Source organism: Pyxicephalus adspersus, chromosome 6 (assembly GCF_032062135.1).
Source record: "Pyxicephalus adspersus chromosome 6, UCB_Pads_2.0, whole genome shotgun sequence".
In the NCBI taxonomy this organism is placed as follows: domain Eukaryota; kingdom Metazoa; phylum Chordata; class Amphibia; order Anura; family Pyxicephalidae; genus Pyxicephalus; species Pyxicephalus adspersus.
In genome coordinates this window covers 34,623,718-34,642,147 of record NC_092863.1, presented here as the reverse complement: position 1 = coordinate 34,642,147, position 18,430 = coordinate 34,623,718, and the positions used below count along the sequence as shown (strand labels likewise).

Genomic DNA, 18,430 nt, shown 5'->3' with positions numbered 1-18,430 from the left:
GCATATTATTCAAATATGTTGTACATACTCGCAAATGATGGCAAAACCCAGGGTGTCTGGCGAGGAGTTTAATTCAGCTTTTTTCATTAATTAATCCTAATACTCTATTTGAAAAGTAAATTTTGAGTGCAACGTTTCATATGAACATTACAGTTTTGTGAAGTAAGCAGAATAGGTTGGCAATATACATCCCAATCAGCTTTAGACGTTAGCCAAATGATTGCATCTAAACACTGGATACACTTGAGGGATCCCTTTGTAAGTTGCCATGGGGTGCAACACCTATATTATTCACATCTAAGCAAGAATGGAGAAAGCAGTAGTTTCTGAAAAAAGAATAGGTATTTTTATTATGTCATAGGAATGAGTAAAGTTATGGTTTAGAAGCTTGTCATAAATTGATTAACGTCGTTCCAGTGCTTTGCTTTTTGGTGTGGGGATACACTGGAGGTCTTCAGTTGCCATTGTGCTGTGCTTGACTTTTGGTGTCTCCCTGCACCAATTGAAAGGTATGGGCATCAATTTAATAATTGCTATATGTTCCAGCATAAAGCTCTCATAAATAAAAGTTAGACTCCACAGAGAGGCCATTACAAGGCAAACCACTACGAGTAAACCACTGTTTTTATGATTATTGTTTTTTTTATTATTATAATCAACTTGTATATATACATATATTGCACCAATATATTATGCAGCACAAAGTTCATAGTCATATCTATAATAACATTTTGAGGGCAAGCTAATTAACTTAACAACATGTTTTGGGGATGTTGGAGGAAACCAGAGTGCCCAGAGAAAACCTAGGCAAATATGGGGACAACATAATAATTCCATGCAGTGCCAAGGCCAAGGTACTGCAAAGGTGAGAGCCCCAGCCACTAGCTCAAACAAGACATTGGTTAAGACTTGAAACATGCAGTTCAAATAGTAAACAGACTTTGAAACATGACTTAAAGTCTTCCATTCTTTGCAGTCCTTCATTGGCCATCAACAGCCCGAAAACAGGAAGGTCTATACGTTGTTCAGAAAGTATATGCTGTTATTATTCAAAACCAAATAAAATAAATAATAATATCTCGGACTTAAAAAAAACGTATCAAGATATTTAATTGAGAATCAACATTAAAAAGGTTATCAGGAAATGGCAATAGCAATCAGGAAATTTATTTTAATTTTAAAACTTTATACAACACAAAAAGAGTTCTCAAAAAACATATGTTTTACTTGATTGTCTTTGCTTTGCACTAATTACAGTTTTATTATTAATAAGTAACAAGTCATTTTTTTACAATAATAAGGAAAGTAGTGGAAGGTAAATCTGCTCTCATTCTAACTAACTGATACATGGGGTAGGGATTATTTATGTTTTTTGAAAACCATGGCCAGAAATATTATACATTTTTTGTTGCATGAAAAGGGGTGGCTTATTAGAAAACATTTAACCACCTGGTTAGGAGTCCTCTCCGTGCCCCGAATCATTACTTTCTGGGTCAAATATGGTTGGCACGGGCTAGGAATAAGAAACATTTAGTGGCAGCATAAGAAAAAGAAATTACTGGGTGATGGCATAGAAGGGTTAAACTGTTACCTAAGAATGAGCTTGGCATGGCATTTTTAGAAAAATATGCTTCGTCCTTGTATCATTTCCCAACAAAATTTGTTAACTTTTATCAAATCTTTGTTCAATCAATATTTGCTATGCATACAGTTTGCATTACATTGATGGAGAAACATCCTTTTTTGTTTAGTTCCTCATTGGCTTGGGAGCATCTAAAGTGAAATAAAGAGAAATTGTTACTTATGTATATATTGTTCTTTGTACTGATAACAGTATACAATAGGGGATGTGGAACAATGGTGCTTCAAGGGATAACTATTAAGTTATCAAAAAAATTGAAGGCATGAAAGAGTATCAGGTATTGAGCCAGGGTTATTATATATAAACATGAGAATTTTCTAAAAGGAGTCATGTATACAAAAAAAAGTAACAATGTGATATCAAATATAAAAAATACCATATCCCACTAATGTTAGGAAAGAGCTGGCTCTATATTTAATAAGTAGTCAATGTATATCTCTGTGCATTTTTCGTTGTATTATAATATTTCAGAATAGAATATATAAAAGCCCCATCAAAATAATGAATTAAATAATAAATTATACCCCCTCCCTATTTGCAGCAATAAATATCCCCCCCCCCCTATTGGTTTGTATTAAAATTAATAAATACTTGCTCCCTACTGGTTTTTATTGGCAGCGCTATATACCCTGCTACCCATAATTATGCAGTAGCAGTAGTGGTTGCGAGGGGTGCAGGAGACTAATTTACCAACTTGCATGAGAAAGAGGTTGGAATGTTAGGCAAAACTAATTATGGATAACTTAAAGAGGAACTAAACTGAAAACTGCAAAACTGCAAAAAAATAAAAATAAACTTACCTTCAACACTGCAGGGCAGTCCTATCCATCCAGGAATTTCCTGCATCGGGTCTTGTGTTGTCCCAACATCTGTCCCGGAGCTGACACTTTGGGCGCCGCCATCTTCGTCTATATTGCTGGGTACTTTGTCCTACATCACCCGACCCAGGCGCAAGATCGGGTGACACAGGATGGAAAAAAAACTTGCCAATCTCACTGCGCATGCTTGAGATCAGCATTTTTTTTTCTTTGCTCGAAAAGGCTTTTTCTGTGCATGTCCGAGATGCTTGGGCATGTGCAGAAGGAGCACCCAAGAGCCTCTCGGGATGCGTGACATAGGTATCCCGGGAGGCTTTGCTCTTCCATTCATTCTCGATCGCATAAGAAGCCGGTGCTGCACCCTTTTTTTTACACTAAAAAAAAAACAGAATTTTTACCCTACATTAAAGGGTTGTCTACACTTTTATGTAAAGTGAAATTTCTGAGTTTAGGTACATTTTAACACATATAAGGGCAGATAGACAAGAAGAGAATTATTGTGGAAACACATTGTATTCCACAGGAAAGAAGAAAACTGTGGATTACCTAAGGAGACTAAGGAGTTTTCATCCACAGGTTAATTAATGCAATGAAGTTGCACAGTTTATATCTTGAAAGGTCAATATATACATATATACTGTAAATATATATATATCAGATGCCTATATATAGAATATATAAACATATATTCAAGACAGCTCATTAATTTGTTGTGGTTTTTTAAACTTTATACCTTACCTCCCCTCAGAAAGAACTTTGCTGTCGTTATGAAACTGAGGGCTACAGCCTTAGTGAACAGCAATCTAACTCCCAGGACAGTCAAGGAAAGCATATTTATTTTTTCTGGAAAAAAAAAACATTTGAATTAGTTTGTTTGTAAATATGACCATAAAATTTTCCTAAATTTTAACTCCAAGTCTGAAAGACAAAGTTTTGATTTTCTATGCTAATGTAGAATTTCCAGAGAATAGAAAAGGGTCTGTATTGACCCCTCAGTAAAAGGGGGTCAGCTGCAGGTCAGTTGAATTCTGAATGCTATGATCACTAGCCCTACAGACTACAGTTCATAAGTCAGAATGTTTCAATTGTGTTGGTTCACTAAGCATGGTCACAAAGCTGAACTTGTGTTATGCCATGTTTTTAAGGCATGTTAGTGTTTTCAAAGTTTTTGTTATTAAATCTACACTGTTAAATTATTGTTGTATTTTTTTGTTCTAGCCATTAACAATTTTGTTGCACTGAGCATTGATCATTTCTTGATAATATGGACAACGGATTGCTGCAGGGCAACTGCACACAGGTATGTTTGTGCCATAATCGGCCAGTATTCTGTGTATACTTGCTGAATATGGCAGAAGCTCACCACCCACCAACAAGTTTAGTTACGCTTTAATACCAGATTTTGGATTTAACTTGACCTAAATAATACATTTTAGGATACTTGTAGTGGATGCATAGCACCATACAAAATTAGTATAGGTAATATAGAATTATATTAAATGTAATGTATATAATATAACTAATACAAACTGTATTTCCGGACACTTTGAAATGGGAGTTACTACATACACATTACATTATGTTAAACTGTGTAGATCATCCAAACTCCAAACTAGATCATCAGGATCATAACATTAACATGCTTTTGGCATAAAGATTAAACTATATCATAAACATTAAACATAGCATAAAACAGGCATAAAACATTTCATAGCACAAAGTAAATTACATGGGTCAAACATGATTGTAACTTAGGTCACATATGGTAAAAAAAACCCCTCATATATTTACATATTACATGATACATATTTACACAAATATAATTCTTGGTGAGCATCAGTGATTGTTTTCTGTTAATAATGGCAGCCAAAAGAGCAGATGGTAAATTGGTGCTACGCGTTTCGTGGATCACAGTCTAACATTTCAGACATATTGACCCAAAGGTATATTGGTCTCCTTGAGGCTTTATTAAAAACATAATTTGTAACTATCAAAAAATACTATACATATTTGTATATAAATATATATATATATATATACTGTATATATTCTCTCACTACAATATATTAGTGTATGTGAGTAAACAAAAAGTCCTATGCATCCAATGTAATCAATATATATATATATATATATATATATATATATATATATAATTTTACACAATACATTCAAAGCCCATAAAAAACCCTAAGGAGTCACACATATAAAAAAGTTCTAATGTATAAGTAAATTTTCCCATTAGGTACAGAAAGGATTGTGTTATTCCAAGAGATATTGGTTTATATAACAAATGGTGCAAGACGCAGGCTTCAATAGAACATTTATTTTGAACGATCACTTGCACATAGGTGGATGTTTAGGAGACATTCTTTGGTTCTTTTGTCAAATTTAGTCAACAATGTTGTCGTCAAAATTAAAATATTTTTTATACTAACCATATTTTTCACATTCCATTTGTTTTTGAATATTTTCACCTTCCGGATCAATAGGTAATTCTGTTTTAACAATAAAATTTTAGGCATGAAAAACATGAAATTATTTTTGCACTGTTTGAGCTGTAAGGCATTTACATTTGAACATTACACTGGTTTTTATGGATGCAGACATTCAACACTTAGCTAGTTATATTAGGTTAGATTAGGTTTATTAGGTTTTTTTTATTTAAGTTTAACTGGGGTATGTCACAGTAAACTTAGTTTGTCTGTGTGGATATAAAGGGACCCTTTTAGCTGATGACAGTTTATTGACCTTTCTAACATAGGGGAACCCTTGAAATAACTCTCAGGTTCTCAGGAAACCCCTTCTATAATTATTATATCCACAATTCACAGTACATTAGTGTGGTGGTCAGTAGGACGAATGCCTCTTACATTGCTTGCCATCGGGAAGAATATCAGCTTTACAAATAGATCATTGGTGTCACTTAAACTGCCTGAGAGGCACACATTGTTCATTGCTCGAGGAACCCTATGGTTCTACAGAACCCTGCTTGAAAAACACTGCAATAGGGTATAGCAATGTATGTATACTTGTATGTAGCTTCAGTTTAAATTAATTGTTAACCAAAGACTAGGAGTGTTAATAGTGTTCAGATTATTAGCTCCCTATTAAAATGCTTTAAGGAAAATAATGCCAATATCCAAATTTGACTTGGGTACAAATACAATCATGTTGCAGGTAAACCAGTTCCCATAAACAGTTGTCTTTTTTAGTTTAGTTTAGCTTTAAAATGTATAAACAAGGATGAACGAAAACAAAAAATATAGTTATAAAAATACATTCATGGGAAAATATAAAAGCTCACCTTTTGATTCTAAATTATTATCATTGTTTGCCAACCATATGTTTTGGTGCTTTGCTTGACACTGCACATTCTTGGTTCCCAAATTGGCCATTAGGATAGCGCTGTACTTTCCCTTCCGTGTCAAAACTGGGGGGACCCTTGTAGGCCCAGAGCTGTGTTTAGTGGTATTCATGTAGATCTCAACATCTTTAGGGTAAAAATCTTTCACAAAGCAGGCTGTAGGAGAATCGGTTATATTAGACTGCAGCACAAACACTGAGGGTGGAGAGGGAGTATTATCTCCTATAAGAGAAAACATTTGAAGGGTAACAGGCATATTATTTTATAATGACTACAAGTGAGTAATGTCAGTAACATGCCTAACGACCTATCATTTAAAGCAGATCTCTATGGCTGGCACTCCATGAACCTCTAATCATTTAAAGCTTGATATTGCCTAATACAAAATGCAATTGCTTGATCAATGTTTTGAAGAGTTATGAAACATACCAGGAAACTTAAACCATTGCTGGTGAAGAACAGCAATATATGTATTTCTATATTTTGTAATGCACATATTTCTTTGCTTAGTGGACATTTAGTCACCACCATATTAAGCTTTTTTAAATTCTGTTATTGCAATATAAATCATTAGCTGTCTTATCTGTATTCTCACCTGTTTTCACTGTCAGTCTGGTACCCTGTCCAAAGATCAGAGATCTCGCATCCACATGCACAGTGAATCAATGCTTTGCAGAAATATTTATTTTCATTGAGATGTAAGTATATACAGCCAAGATGTGACCTACAAAAGAAATCTAGTTTTGTACAACGTGAAAAAGTCTATTATGTAATATTATTCATGCACAAGGTCTTTTTTTTAAAGGCTAAATCCCATACCTTAAAAGTGGTGGAATATTGGTTCAGTAATGATATTCAACTCTGATAAAATGCTTATTGTAAATAGTATTTTTTTATCCAGTGGAGAAGATAGGCCTTTATGCATGTTGTACTCAAATTGCTGAATATGTTTTATCCTGTACAAAACATGTCAGCTTTCATGTGGTCACCTGTATCTTGGATGTGGAAAAGACCGTTATAAGTCAGAAAGCATGTGATCAGATGAGTAACTAAAGCAGTGCTGCAAAGTAACTGGTATATCATGTTTCAGAATAAATGAATATTAATGCATGCTTTTATAAACAGTTTATTCTTAATTCCCAATATTTATTAAAATGTTCCTATAGTAATAATATATTATAAATGTATTATATGCGTATGCTTTTATTCCTATTTTTTCCCTAGTTTGTTTGTGCATAAAGATACTCTAGATTACTTCATTTGTTTTTGTTAGATACATTCACCCTTTGCAACATTTATTGGTATGTTTTATGAATCCCAACTGAAGAATATATGGACAGATGAATTATCCTTTTTTCTACTACCTTTTACCCATAGCCCTAAGAAAACTAATTTTTAACAATAGTATTTTATAGCTTTCGATTAAAATAAAATCTTTTACTGCTTTTGTTTTAAAAGCAGGGTACATTTGTTACATTTATATGTTAACATTAACATGCTAAATGTAGCAGTGTTTGTGAAGAATTGTTTATGTCAGATATTACTTAATGCTCTTAGTAAGGGAGCTGCCACCAAAATTATACAGTGAAATATAAATTGTTTATACTGTATATGGTACTGTTATGTTGTATTGTAATAATGTATTTGTAATTATATAAGGAAAGGATATTCCTAATACACCTCTTATACTTGTATAGTTTATTACACTGTATTATCCATGTTGTCTATTTGCATGTGTTAGTAAATAATTTATTTAAAATGTCCATCCACATAATGTTTTATTACATATTATTTTAATAGTTCTTAAATAATAAAAATGACTTACCGTATTTTCCGGCGTATAGGACGGCTGGGCGTATAAGACGACCCCCAACTGATTGGTTAGAGTGGTCTGCCAAATAATTGGCAGACCACTCTAACCAATAGACTTTGGCACATATTTTTCATGGTTAAAAAGTCATCTTATAGGCCGGAAAATACAGTACTTGGCAGAATTTCTAGGAATGTACCTCTCAGTGAACAGTATTGAATGCTTACCAGATAGAAATATGAAATGAAGTAATTTATTTGTTAGTCAGCTGTTTTTGTGAAACATTCCAAACCTGCACGTTATCTTAAGTCTAAGATAGTTATATTTATTTTATAGTATATGTTTGTAGTTTCCTAAAAATGCTTAAAGTTTTCAAATACTTCCATTTTTTTTAAAATATACTTTTTTTTTAAAGAGGAAGAAAATGCTGATCTGCTTTGACTAATGAAGTACAATTGATTTTGTTTTAAATTTCAAATCGTTAAACCAAACATGGTCCCCAACAACCCTTTGTTGAAATTGTGAAATCATAGAATGTGTATGGAGCTCCACAGATATCATTGTGCAAGACTCAGGGTGTGTATTACTTTTGTTTTCCTGATAAATCAGAGATTTCTCCCCTCAAATCTCCTTACAAGTTTTACCAGTGCTCTTAACCAGTGGTGTTAACAATAAGCCAGATAGTTAGTTCTAACTGGAGTTTTCAATGAACTCTATTCTATAATGAAATCTAGTGAAGTCTAATGGCTTAAGATGTAAATTCCCAAAGTTTCCAAAGTTTTTGTGCTGCAAACCAAAACAAGCTCAAGAAACAAATTGTGCCTCTATATATGTAAATATTAGGAAGTTGACCCCACACTATGTGCATTAAACACTACTCAGCCAGCCACTGTGATATGCTTTGGCCTTCTTAATAAATCATAGGCTATACATGTTGCTTCTAGTGCCAACAGTGAAAAGATTATAACAGTTGGGTCAAATATTAATTATTTGTATAAACTAATAGCATTGGTAATGAAAATTGATTTGTTTTCATACTTATACTTCAAATCAAGGTACTGTGCATTAGTTTATGATGTTTTTGTACAGAAATAAAAAAAAATGATTAAAAATAGATTTTCTGTTTTACCCATGTATATACTGTATGATATATTGTCTATAAAAAGTTAACAGTTGAAAGTGGATTTAAAGTACCAGAAAATGTAAGAGCCCTTACATGTGTACACAGTATGGCTGGCCCTGCCCAAAGCAACCAAGCTTTCATATCTTTTGTTCAGTTCTGTTGTGCTCTTTGCTCTTTTTTGAGTACCAAAACTGGCGCACCACATAGCACATCTGTGAGGTGTGGGGCTTTTTTTAATTAGGACTTTATTCTGGAATTTTATAAAAGCTATTTGGAAAAATAAAGTTGATATAAACTGAAACATTAACACTCAGACTATTTCATTTTTCAAATTTTGAGAAGAGAAACATTTCTTTAGCTTTAGTATGCAAAAAAAAGAAGTATCTATCAGCATAATATATATATATATATATATATATATATATATATATATATATATATATATACAAACAGAGAATGCAGGGAGATGAGAATAGACTAAGAGGTATATTCCCACTGGGTTGAATAAGACGGAAGACAGAAGAAGATGCAGGGAGCTGAAATGCTGTGCAGTTTGGGGCTCTCACTTCATATTTGTTCAGAGCCCTATATTTTCTAAAACTGACATTGAAGGAAGTTTCTCTGTGTACTTTAATGTGTGGGTTTGTGAGATTTCCAATACAAAATCCATATTTTTTTATTCAGTTGCTTTAAATTTCAAAATCCACTGCTAATAAATTCTGGTGGATAGATTACTAGGATAAATGTTGTGAATGACAGTGGTGAGTCTTCAAACACCCAGAAGTTTATCATATTCACCAAGCTTAGAAAAGTTTTACTTTGCTAAGTGAAATGTCTCTATTTGTTTAATATATCATTATCTAAACGGACAAATCAGAAAATGTTAGAAATGCATGTTAAATCAATATACAACTCTTGTAGGGTCTGGATGTAGTGTGAACACTACAGCCAGACCCTAAGTGTATTGTGTATTTGTTTGGGCGGGCAAGTTTTATGTCAATGGAGAAAGTTCTAGTGTGGCTGCAGACTGTGTTCTACACATAGTGCCATGCTCACGAGCACAGTAATAAGCCCCTGTGTCTGACCACTGAATGTTTTTTATTGTTAGCTGAAAGATCTTCTTCTCTGGGTCATGAAAAGCAAAGAATCGCTCCCGGTATTCCACATCCAGATCATTTTTTTTAGACTCATCATGCAGAAGGAATCTGAGAGACTCATCAGACTTCTGTAAATACCAGATCAAGACATATTTAGTAGATGTATAACTACAGTTCAAGGTTACTGTAGTGCCTTCCTGAATTGTCATTCTACGCTCATTTTGGGTCACATCATTGCCTACCACAAAAGCTGAAAATAAAAACACAGCAATAAAAGCTGAAAATAAGGATATGTAGAATTTCAGAGCCATCATAGCCCTTAAACGTCTTCACTGCAGCAGAGAGTTTTTAGATATTCTTCCTGCAGATGTTTTTCGGCATACAGAGCTTTGTGCTTTTAACCACTATATGTACCACACCCAGAAAATAACGTTATGCTGCTGATCTGGGAGGGGTTAAAAGGTTTTTCTGTACAGGCTGTTAACACTATAGGTAACTTCATTATTTAGGTACTAGAATTAAATAGATGTTGGAGAACAGCGTTTAACACCATCCACAGAACAATACAACGGACTTAGATCAAAAACACAAAAAACAGATTACATTCAATCTAAGGCATAGCTAATTTATAAATAGATCTATAGATATTTAGAGCTCATTACTTCAAATGTATCAATGGAGAATGGTAGAAAAGAACGCAATATAAGTTTGATTTACTAAAAGTAAAATTCATTTTTATTTTGTTTAAAAATTGTGCTAATGGGAAAATATACTTTGCAAACTGAACATGCTGTACTCCTCTAGCAAACCAACCATAATATACTAAATCCTCACATGTGTATAACAAACATTTCTCATATTTCTGTTTAGGAACCTCTTGGTGGTGGTTTGCAAAATAAGCAAACTAAGAGATCTTTCCGTATATTCAGTTATGCTTGTTAAGAAAATGTAATAATATTCCCAGAAAAGGGAAAACGCTTCTCAAAAAATATTTTTCTTGTAAGGTGTCTGGGGATCACCAATTTTTTAATATATGGTGGTCAGCACCAGGAGGACTTGATCCAAAAGTGAATGGTAAGTAAACCCAATGTTGGTTTCCCACACATTCCCTTTTAATATTGCAGTAATCCTTAGTGCCATACATATTCATGCCCCCCAACACCACCAGACACTAGCTACCTCATACTCAATATTGGCAAGTTCATCACCCCGTTACCATCCCAGGAGGAAGATATGCTCATCATAGCCAACAAGATAAACCTGTCATATATAAGCGGAGGCTTCAACCCTTCTGCATATATTTTATTCTTCATCCATTTGCTGATGTTCCTCCAGAGGTTCTTTGAGCAATGAGCAATTTCTCAGATCTGGTTAGCTGACACCAATACTCATTTTGTTAATGTAGCGTGGGTTCCCTAAAGACATAAAAGTTATTTCAAGAGTTCCCCCATGTATAAAGGGTCAAGAAAGGCTGCTTTAAAGCCATCAAAAATGTAGGGTTTTCAGGGTCTCAAACAACCCTCAGGTCTAAAATGTGCTAAAAAAAAATAAATATTCCAGCAGCAAACAATTTATTTAATTATAAATAATAAAAGTACCACAGTACTTTTTTCTTAGTGTAGATGTGGAGCAGATGTAGGGCAGCTAGCTGAACAGCACTGCAAAATATGTTGGTGCTATATAAAACCTAACCCAGCTTTTATATGTTGTATGGACTCCTTTAATACATAGGAAACACGTTACCAGCTCCCTGAAATCAAATTACCATTAGAAAGCCATATTGAGTTTCATATATTTATTGATTTTGGGTGTGAAATGAACAATGTAATCTTAAAGGCCAAGTGATGTATTCTAGTGTGGGTTAAATATATCACACTATTCGATTCGACAGCTATTTTATTGAATAGTGAGATGTTGTTCAGGTGATCGAATGCCGAATTTGAACACCGTTGAAGTCAATGGTGGGAGAATTTGGGTTATTTTTTGGGACTATTAAGGGCTGCAAGGGTAATCAGATTGCTCTTGCAGCCCTTTACTAGTTGTATAAGTTCTTGGATAGAGTTTCTCTATCCAAGAACACAGGGCACTAGATGTGATGTCCCCATTCAACCTCCAGTGCCCGGGGATCGCCTGAAGTCACAGCTGTGACAGCAAAGTTCCCACGGTCATGTGACCGTGGGAACTGAACTGAACTGAACTGCAGATAAACTCTGCAGTTCCACTACGATCCCTGGGGCACTACAGGTTAATTACCCTGTAGTGCCCCAGGGATTGCACACTCTTCTCAATGATTGCAGACTCGGCTGCAATCCTTGAGAAGATGCCCCTCAAGTATCTCTTACTCTGTAACACACTTTCCAGCACAGTAAAAAGAATAAAAGAAAAATGTAACAAAGGTATCATAATATTACTGTGCTGGAAAGTGTGTTACAGAGTAAGAGATATCCCATGTCATTGTAGGATAACCTGTAAAAAAAAATAGGTAAACATAAACACTCAAATTAATTTAACATTAATTTTAGTTTTTTTGACACATTTTTTTTGCTATCGAATCTTGTTTTTTTTAGGTCGGGTCTATCTGAATCCAAACAGATATATTTGGGTCAAATATAAGGACAACCCAAATTCAAACGCCAACACTAATGTATTTGCACAGTCTCACAATGCATAGTTCCAGTGTGAGCATCACCAACTGTACAATATTACAATGCCCTGTCTGTCAGACCCAGATTGGCGATATTTAAAATGGAGGTGGATGGTGTTGTCTTTGCACTGAATTTACAGTTGCCTTCCGGTTCTTGCAGACTGATGTACCTGGATCTTGTGGCACGAATTGTATTGTATTATTATAATAATGCCGGTAGTAAATAAATGCAAGCACAGGTGCTCCTAGATATAGGATTGCATGACAGTGCCTTGTTCTTGCTTTGCTGTCATTCATCTGCATGAAGTTGTAAGATAATGCCCCTGATTCATCAATAAAATCCGCGCTCGCTGGAAGCGCGAAAGTACACGCGGCCATCGATCGCGGTTTACCGCGGTCCGGACTCGAGTGTGCTCGTACACTCGCCTCACTGCCAGCCGGATTCCTGCCTTCACAATAATAAGCAATAGGGCCGGACCGCGGTAATCCGCGATCGATGGCCGCGCGTACTTTCGCGCTTCCAGCGAGCGCGGATTTTATTGATGAATCGGGCATTGGGTGGCAATAGGGTTACTGTGCCGAGGAACAAATTTAGATCTATCCACTGCATATTACTGCATGCTCTTCCCATGTGTTCTTGTTTCTTCTTATTTAGATTGTTTTACTTTGTCAGAGAATGCAATGTGAAACCAAATGAATTACTACATGCAATTCCTAATTATTTCTGTTAAGGTTTTATAATGAGCTTACCTGTCAGTATAAACTCCAATGCTGGGCCATGCATAGGCAGAGAGCTGTTCCATGGATGTGAGTGATGCTGCTACTACAATTCCCGGCATTACTTACGTCCAATGCGTGGCCATGCATAGGCAGAGAGGCCGCTGGTCAATAGACGCAAGTGATACCAGTAATACCAGTAGTGATATAGCTGCATAAATCGCTGCAATCCATTGTAGTGGTGAGTGGCAGTAGTATGGACCAGCAGAAATCATTATGTAAAAAGTGAATGGTTAAGCCCACAATTTCTTTTGGTAGGTATTTATCTTACTAAATAATATAAGTACTAAGCAGAGGACACAATGCAACATCAATTTTCTGACACGATCAACAGATATTATGTGCATTTATTAAACAGATATAAATGGCTTATTCACCAGATAACAAGGAAGAATATAACATAAGTTTATTGTTTAGCTTTACATTTAATTCCATATATTCATGTGAGGTTACTAGAATAGAGAACACAGGGAACCCTAACAAAGAACTAGGGAATGAGCTAACAACCCCAATCCTTGGTCAGCCCTGGGCAAATGGTCCAAGTTAGATCTCAGCAAGACTGGGGAAGAATCTATCATGGAAATGAATTACAGTGTTTGTATTAATTCATTTGTGTTTACACAAAATATAAGTAGTATGGTGTCACAAAAGGCTTCATTTTTCCTAAAAGCCTAAAAAATGCAAAACATAAATACTTTGTTCTAAATTTCATCCAAAGACTTAAACAAATATAAATCTAATCAACTGCTTCAAAATTGTTTTAGATATGAAAATATCTTCCAAATAATCTTGTATTCTAATAATCTAAATGAATTAAAATTAAAAACAGTTTTTATGCATTTAGTAATTATATATGGACAACCATGTTTCTTTGGGACACAAAAAGGATTTTCATCATTCTGATTCATTATTCTGACATTTTGTTTTCTGATAAATGTCTAATGATGTCATATGCCAAAATACTAATTGTCACCAAAATGTCATGCCATCCTTGTTTGGACCATGAATGAGCGCAGAGCAGTGAGTAAGATGTAACAAAACATAATTTATCCAGTAATGTTGAAATGTATTTTGTCTTTGGAAATGGTTCACTTTAAGCTAAATTAAAAGGTAATGTAGAGCCCAACATTGCTGACCTTCTTCTGCTCTCTGCTGGTTATAATGATCAAATTGCTTAATAATTGCTACATTACTGGCTTGGAACAGTGACATAGATTAGGAGGCACTGGAACTTTGCCAAGGTAAATGACATAAATATTGAGTCAGAGATAGCCAGACAGTGTGCATATTCTGAAGGTCAGCAATGACAGTCTCCATTATGTTTTAGCTGTCTTTTAAGGAAATAAATTCTAATAACTTTGTTTAAACAACAGCATCACCTAGTGGTTCAAATGAGGACACTTCCACCTAATAGTAAATAATACAAATATGAAAACCTCCATTATTTTATTTCTGAGCTGAAACAAAGCATGTACATATTTCAATCTACCTTTTGCCAAAATACTTTTTTAACATAAGAACATATATTTTTTATGTTTTATATCAGAGTCAAATGGTATAATAAATCTGTAGACTTATATCCATATTTATTTTAAGATTTGTCAGGGCCACATTGTGGGGAATAATAAGTATTACAACCAATAGTGAGAGTCTCTGTGATTTTAAACGATACTATTCAATTGCATTTTAATAGGATCAAATGTTAGGAAAAAGAACTGGGTCCTATGCTTATTTCCTGGGACTAGCCAATACTTTGAAATTTCTTGTCCAGAGTAAAATCAATATTTAACAAATTGACAAGTATCCAGTTAGGAAATGTTCCTGATGCTTTTCTTTCTCTTATATCTGATCCCCATAACAAAGAATTAATAAAAGCAATAACTCCTGATTTATGTAATTTTTTCTAAATTAAAACAAGCTTCAACAGTCTTATTAGTTGATGGCTATGTACTGTACCAGTAATCCAAATTATGGAAAATTTTATATCTACTCTCCACAACATAGAGATAAATTTAAAAGTTTAAGTGGCATAACTACACAAAAGATACTAAACTCTTTTATTTTAACCAACAGAAAGTATTTGGCCAATGTGCCAATGGGGCTGTCTGGATTCATGCTGATGCAAAAATTCTCCTGCCACTGGCCAATTTCGTTTAATAAAGCTCTCCAAGGCTGGAGAGGATAGACTTTCATCAGTGAAGCTGGGTGATCCAGAAAACCTGGAATAGATTTCTTTGAAGGCATTTGCTAGCAAATGTTTGGAATCCTGGACCAGATCCATTCTAAGTTTGCTGGATCACCCAGCTTCACTGATGAAAATGTATCCTCTCCAGAGTTAACTGGTCAATGAAGCTGTCCAGAATCATGCTGATGCAAAAATTGTCCTGCCACTGGCCAATTTCTGACACATTTCATTAAGAATTTAGAAATTTTTAAGGGAGTACATGCAGATATTTTAGTGCCAGAGTTAAGACACAGTAGATACAAAAGCAGTGTAAAGTTGGCCAGAAGTACAATTTTACACAAAAAGACAAGTAAGGCTTTTCTGAGTCCTTGCTGTAAGAATTAAGATACTGCACAGGATAAAGCAGTGTAAATATATCTAGCAGCAGGACATTTGTAGTCAAGAATAACAAGGTTACCTAGTGTATAGGGATAAGGGTGGGTCATGAAGGTGTGATATAATGCAGTACATATAATGCAGAACTAACCTGTACATAAATTTACCATGACTACAAATAAACCTATGTGACTCACCTCTAACACACAATATTGGCAAACCTGAACCTCATCTCTACCTTTATTCATACATCAAGAGATGTATGCACTTAGACACATATGACATGTGTCTAAGTGCTGAGTAGCTAACTATGTGTATGACACATAGTTAGCTACTCAGTATCCTTGTAATCAGAAAAATATTTATTTCTGCACTTAAATTTAATTTCCTAATATCCATGTCATTCATAAAATATGCTGCAACATGAACAATCCAATATCCTCCCCCACCCAACCAATCCTAGTTTATACACCATGAAGTATGCAGGTAATCGCTACAACAAATCCTACACTTCTACTTCACTCTCTGCACCATGGTAATGATCAGGCGGCAGACTTGTGTAATTGGATGACTCTGCTTCCTTTCTTAGTCACTGTGTTTGCAGAACCCAACTTGTTGTGAAGATGTCATTTTCAGTTTTTTCTTTTCTAGAGTTTACGTCGAGAGTCTGAAAAGTTAACAGCAAAGCTCCTGGCAATACAAAATCCCTTATTGTTTTTAGATTATAAAATGTTACACTTTATGGCAAGAATACTTTTTAACTTTGAACCATAATTGCCCACAATATACTGTTCTCAGCATGTTGTGTTTCCTGTGTTTCTCAGGAAACTAAAATACTTTACTTTCCCCAAAGAAATGTCCCTCTCCTAATTTTTTGTTATATAGTTGCATACCCTTTATTTTACATTTGTCTAATAAATCTCAAAATTAGGCCCAATCTTAGTAAAAAGGTCCTAACCTAACCTAAAAGGTTCTATATAGCAGTAATAAGTTTGTACCTCTTTATAAGCCAAATACGTCTTTTTATCAAACCCATTCTAAAAATGAAAAACTGAAACATTTGTTTTAAACAGTTCAGTCCTGTCTCAGATCTCCTTGTACCTGTCCTAACTGTCGATTTGTTAGAGAGCTGTGAGAAATATCTGATACTCAGACAGTGGGTGCTACAGAATAAGGAATAGCATGGAACTTTACAGTGGGCAAGGAGAGAATGTGTTGGCATAAAAGTCAAATATATTTTTTTAATTTGGGCTTTTTAAAGTTAAATTATTCAGCACTGTCATGATATCAGAAAAAATATATTCTGAATGTCTGCTATAGATTATAACAATGTGTGCTATTTTGTTAAATACACCATTTTATAATGTTTATAAGTCAAGTGTCCAAAAAAAAAAAAGTCCTAAAAGCATATTTTTTCCTGAGCGGACTTGGGATATGAAGTCATGTAAAAGAAAATGTCATGTACTTTTTAAACTCTGTAGAAAAAAGTTGATTCCCTTTTTAATGCCTTTGTTTTATTCTTTTATATTGTTGCTTACGTCTTTTTGATTTGGATTTTGTGGGGAAAGTTTGTTTCCAAAAGATTTCCTGATGGCAAATTTAACTTCTTGGTTTCTAAGTGTGTAGATAATAGGATTTAGTAAAGGGGTCAGTACTGTATACAGGACAGAAACCAACTTGTCTGCTGGATAGTTGACTGGTGGCCTTAAATAGATGAATACAGATGGTCCAAGAAAAAATGTAATAACCAGGAGGTGAGCAGCACATGTGGAGAATGCTTTACGTCTCCCTTCTGATGAATGGATCTTTAAGATTGTGGTTATGATTCCAAGGTATGAGAACAAGAGCACTACAAAACAACTAAGTGAAATCATTCCACTGTTGCCTATAATAAACATGTCAATAAAGAAAGTGTCTGAACAGGCCAGTACAGCTAATGGTTGGACATCACAGAAGAAGTGATTAATCTTGTTTGGACCACAGAATGGCAGCTGGTAGGTGAGAAAAGCTTGGGTGAAGGAATGCATGAAGCCTCCGATCCAAGTGGATGCCACCAGCCAACAGCAACATTTGTGATTCATGACAATGTGATATCTTAGTGGATTACAGATAGCCACATAGCGGTCATACGCCATAACAGTCAGAAGGAAACACTCCGTGCCTCCAAATAAATGAAGGAAGAACAACTGGGATATTCATTGGTTAAATGAAATAGTCTTTTGACTTGATATGACATTAGCCAGCATCTTTGGGATGGTGACGGTTGAGTAACACATATCCAAAAAAGACAAGTTACTGAGAAAAAAATACATGGGGGAATGCAAACGTGAATCAGCATTGACTGCTGTGATGATGAGAAGGTTCCCTGATAATGTCATCAAATACAGGGCTAGAAACAAGACAAAGAAAACTACCTGAAACTCATGTAAATGGGAGAGTCCGCTAAGGGTAAACTCTTTGACTGAGCTTTGATTTTGAAGATCCATGTTCCCTCAGCCTTACAGGTATATAGGAAATTATGTACAATAAGTATATCTGCAAAAGAACAAATTTAGTACAGTAGAAACATTTAAAAATATTTAAAATGTAATTCTA

General features: G+C 34.7%; 1 protein-coding gene and 1 pseudogene across 1 annotated transcript; both read right to left on the bottom strand.

Moving 5' to 3' along the window:
- Window positions 1-629: 629 nt before the first annotated feature.
- LOC140333504 (T cell receptor alpha chain MC.7.G5-like) lies at window positions 630-10,290 on the bottom strand. Its single transcript, XM_072415188.1, has 6 exons — window positions 9,810-10,290; window positions 6,420-6,478; window positions 5,765-6,046; window positions 4,896-4,955; window positions 3,199-3,303; window positions 630-1,773 (listed from the first exon to the last, which is right to left on the bottom strand). The coding sequence occupies exons 1-6, from the start codon at window positions 10,166-10,168 to the stop codon at window positions 1,748-1,750; spliced, it is 891 nt and encodes a 296-aa protein (XP_072271289.1). The 5' UTR covers window positions 10,169-10,290; the 3' UTR covers window positions 630-1,747.
- A 7,059-nt stretch (window positions 10,291-17,349) lies between these two features.
- Window positions 17,350-18,321, bottom strand: LOC140332672 (olfactory receptor 4E1-like; annotated as a pseudogene).
- Window positions 18,322-18,430: the final 109 nt, after the last annotated feature.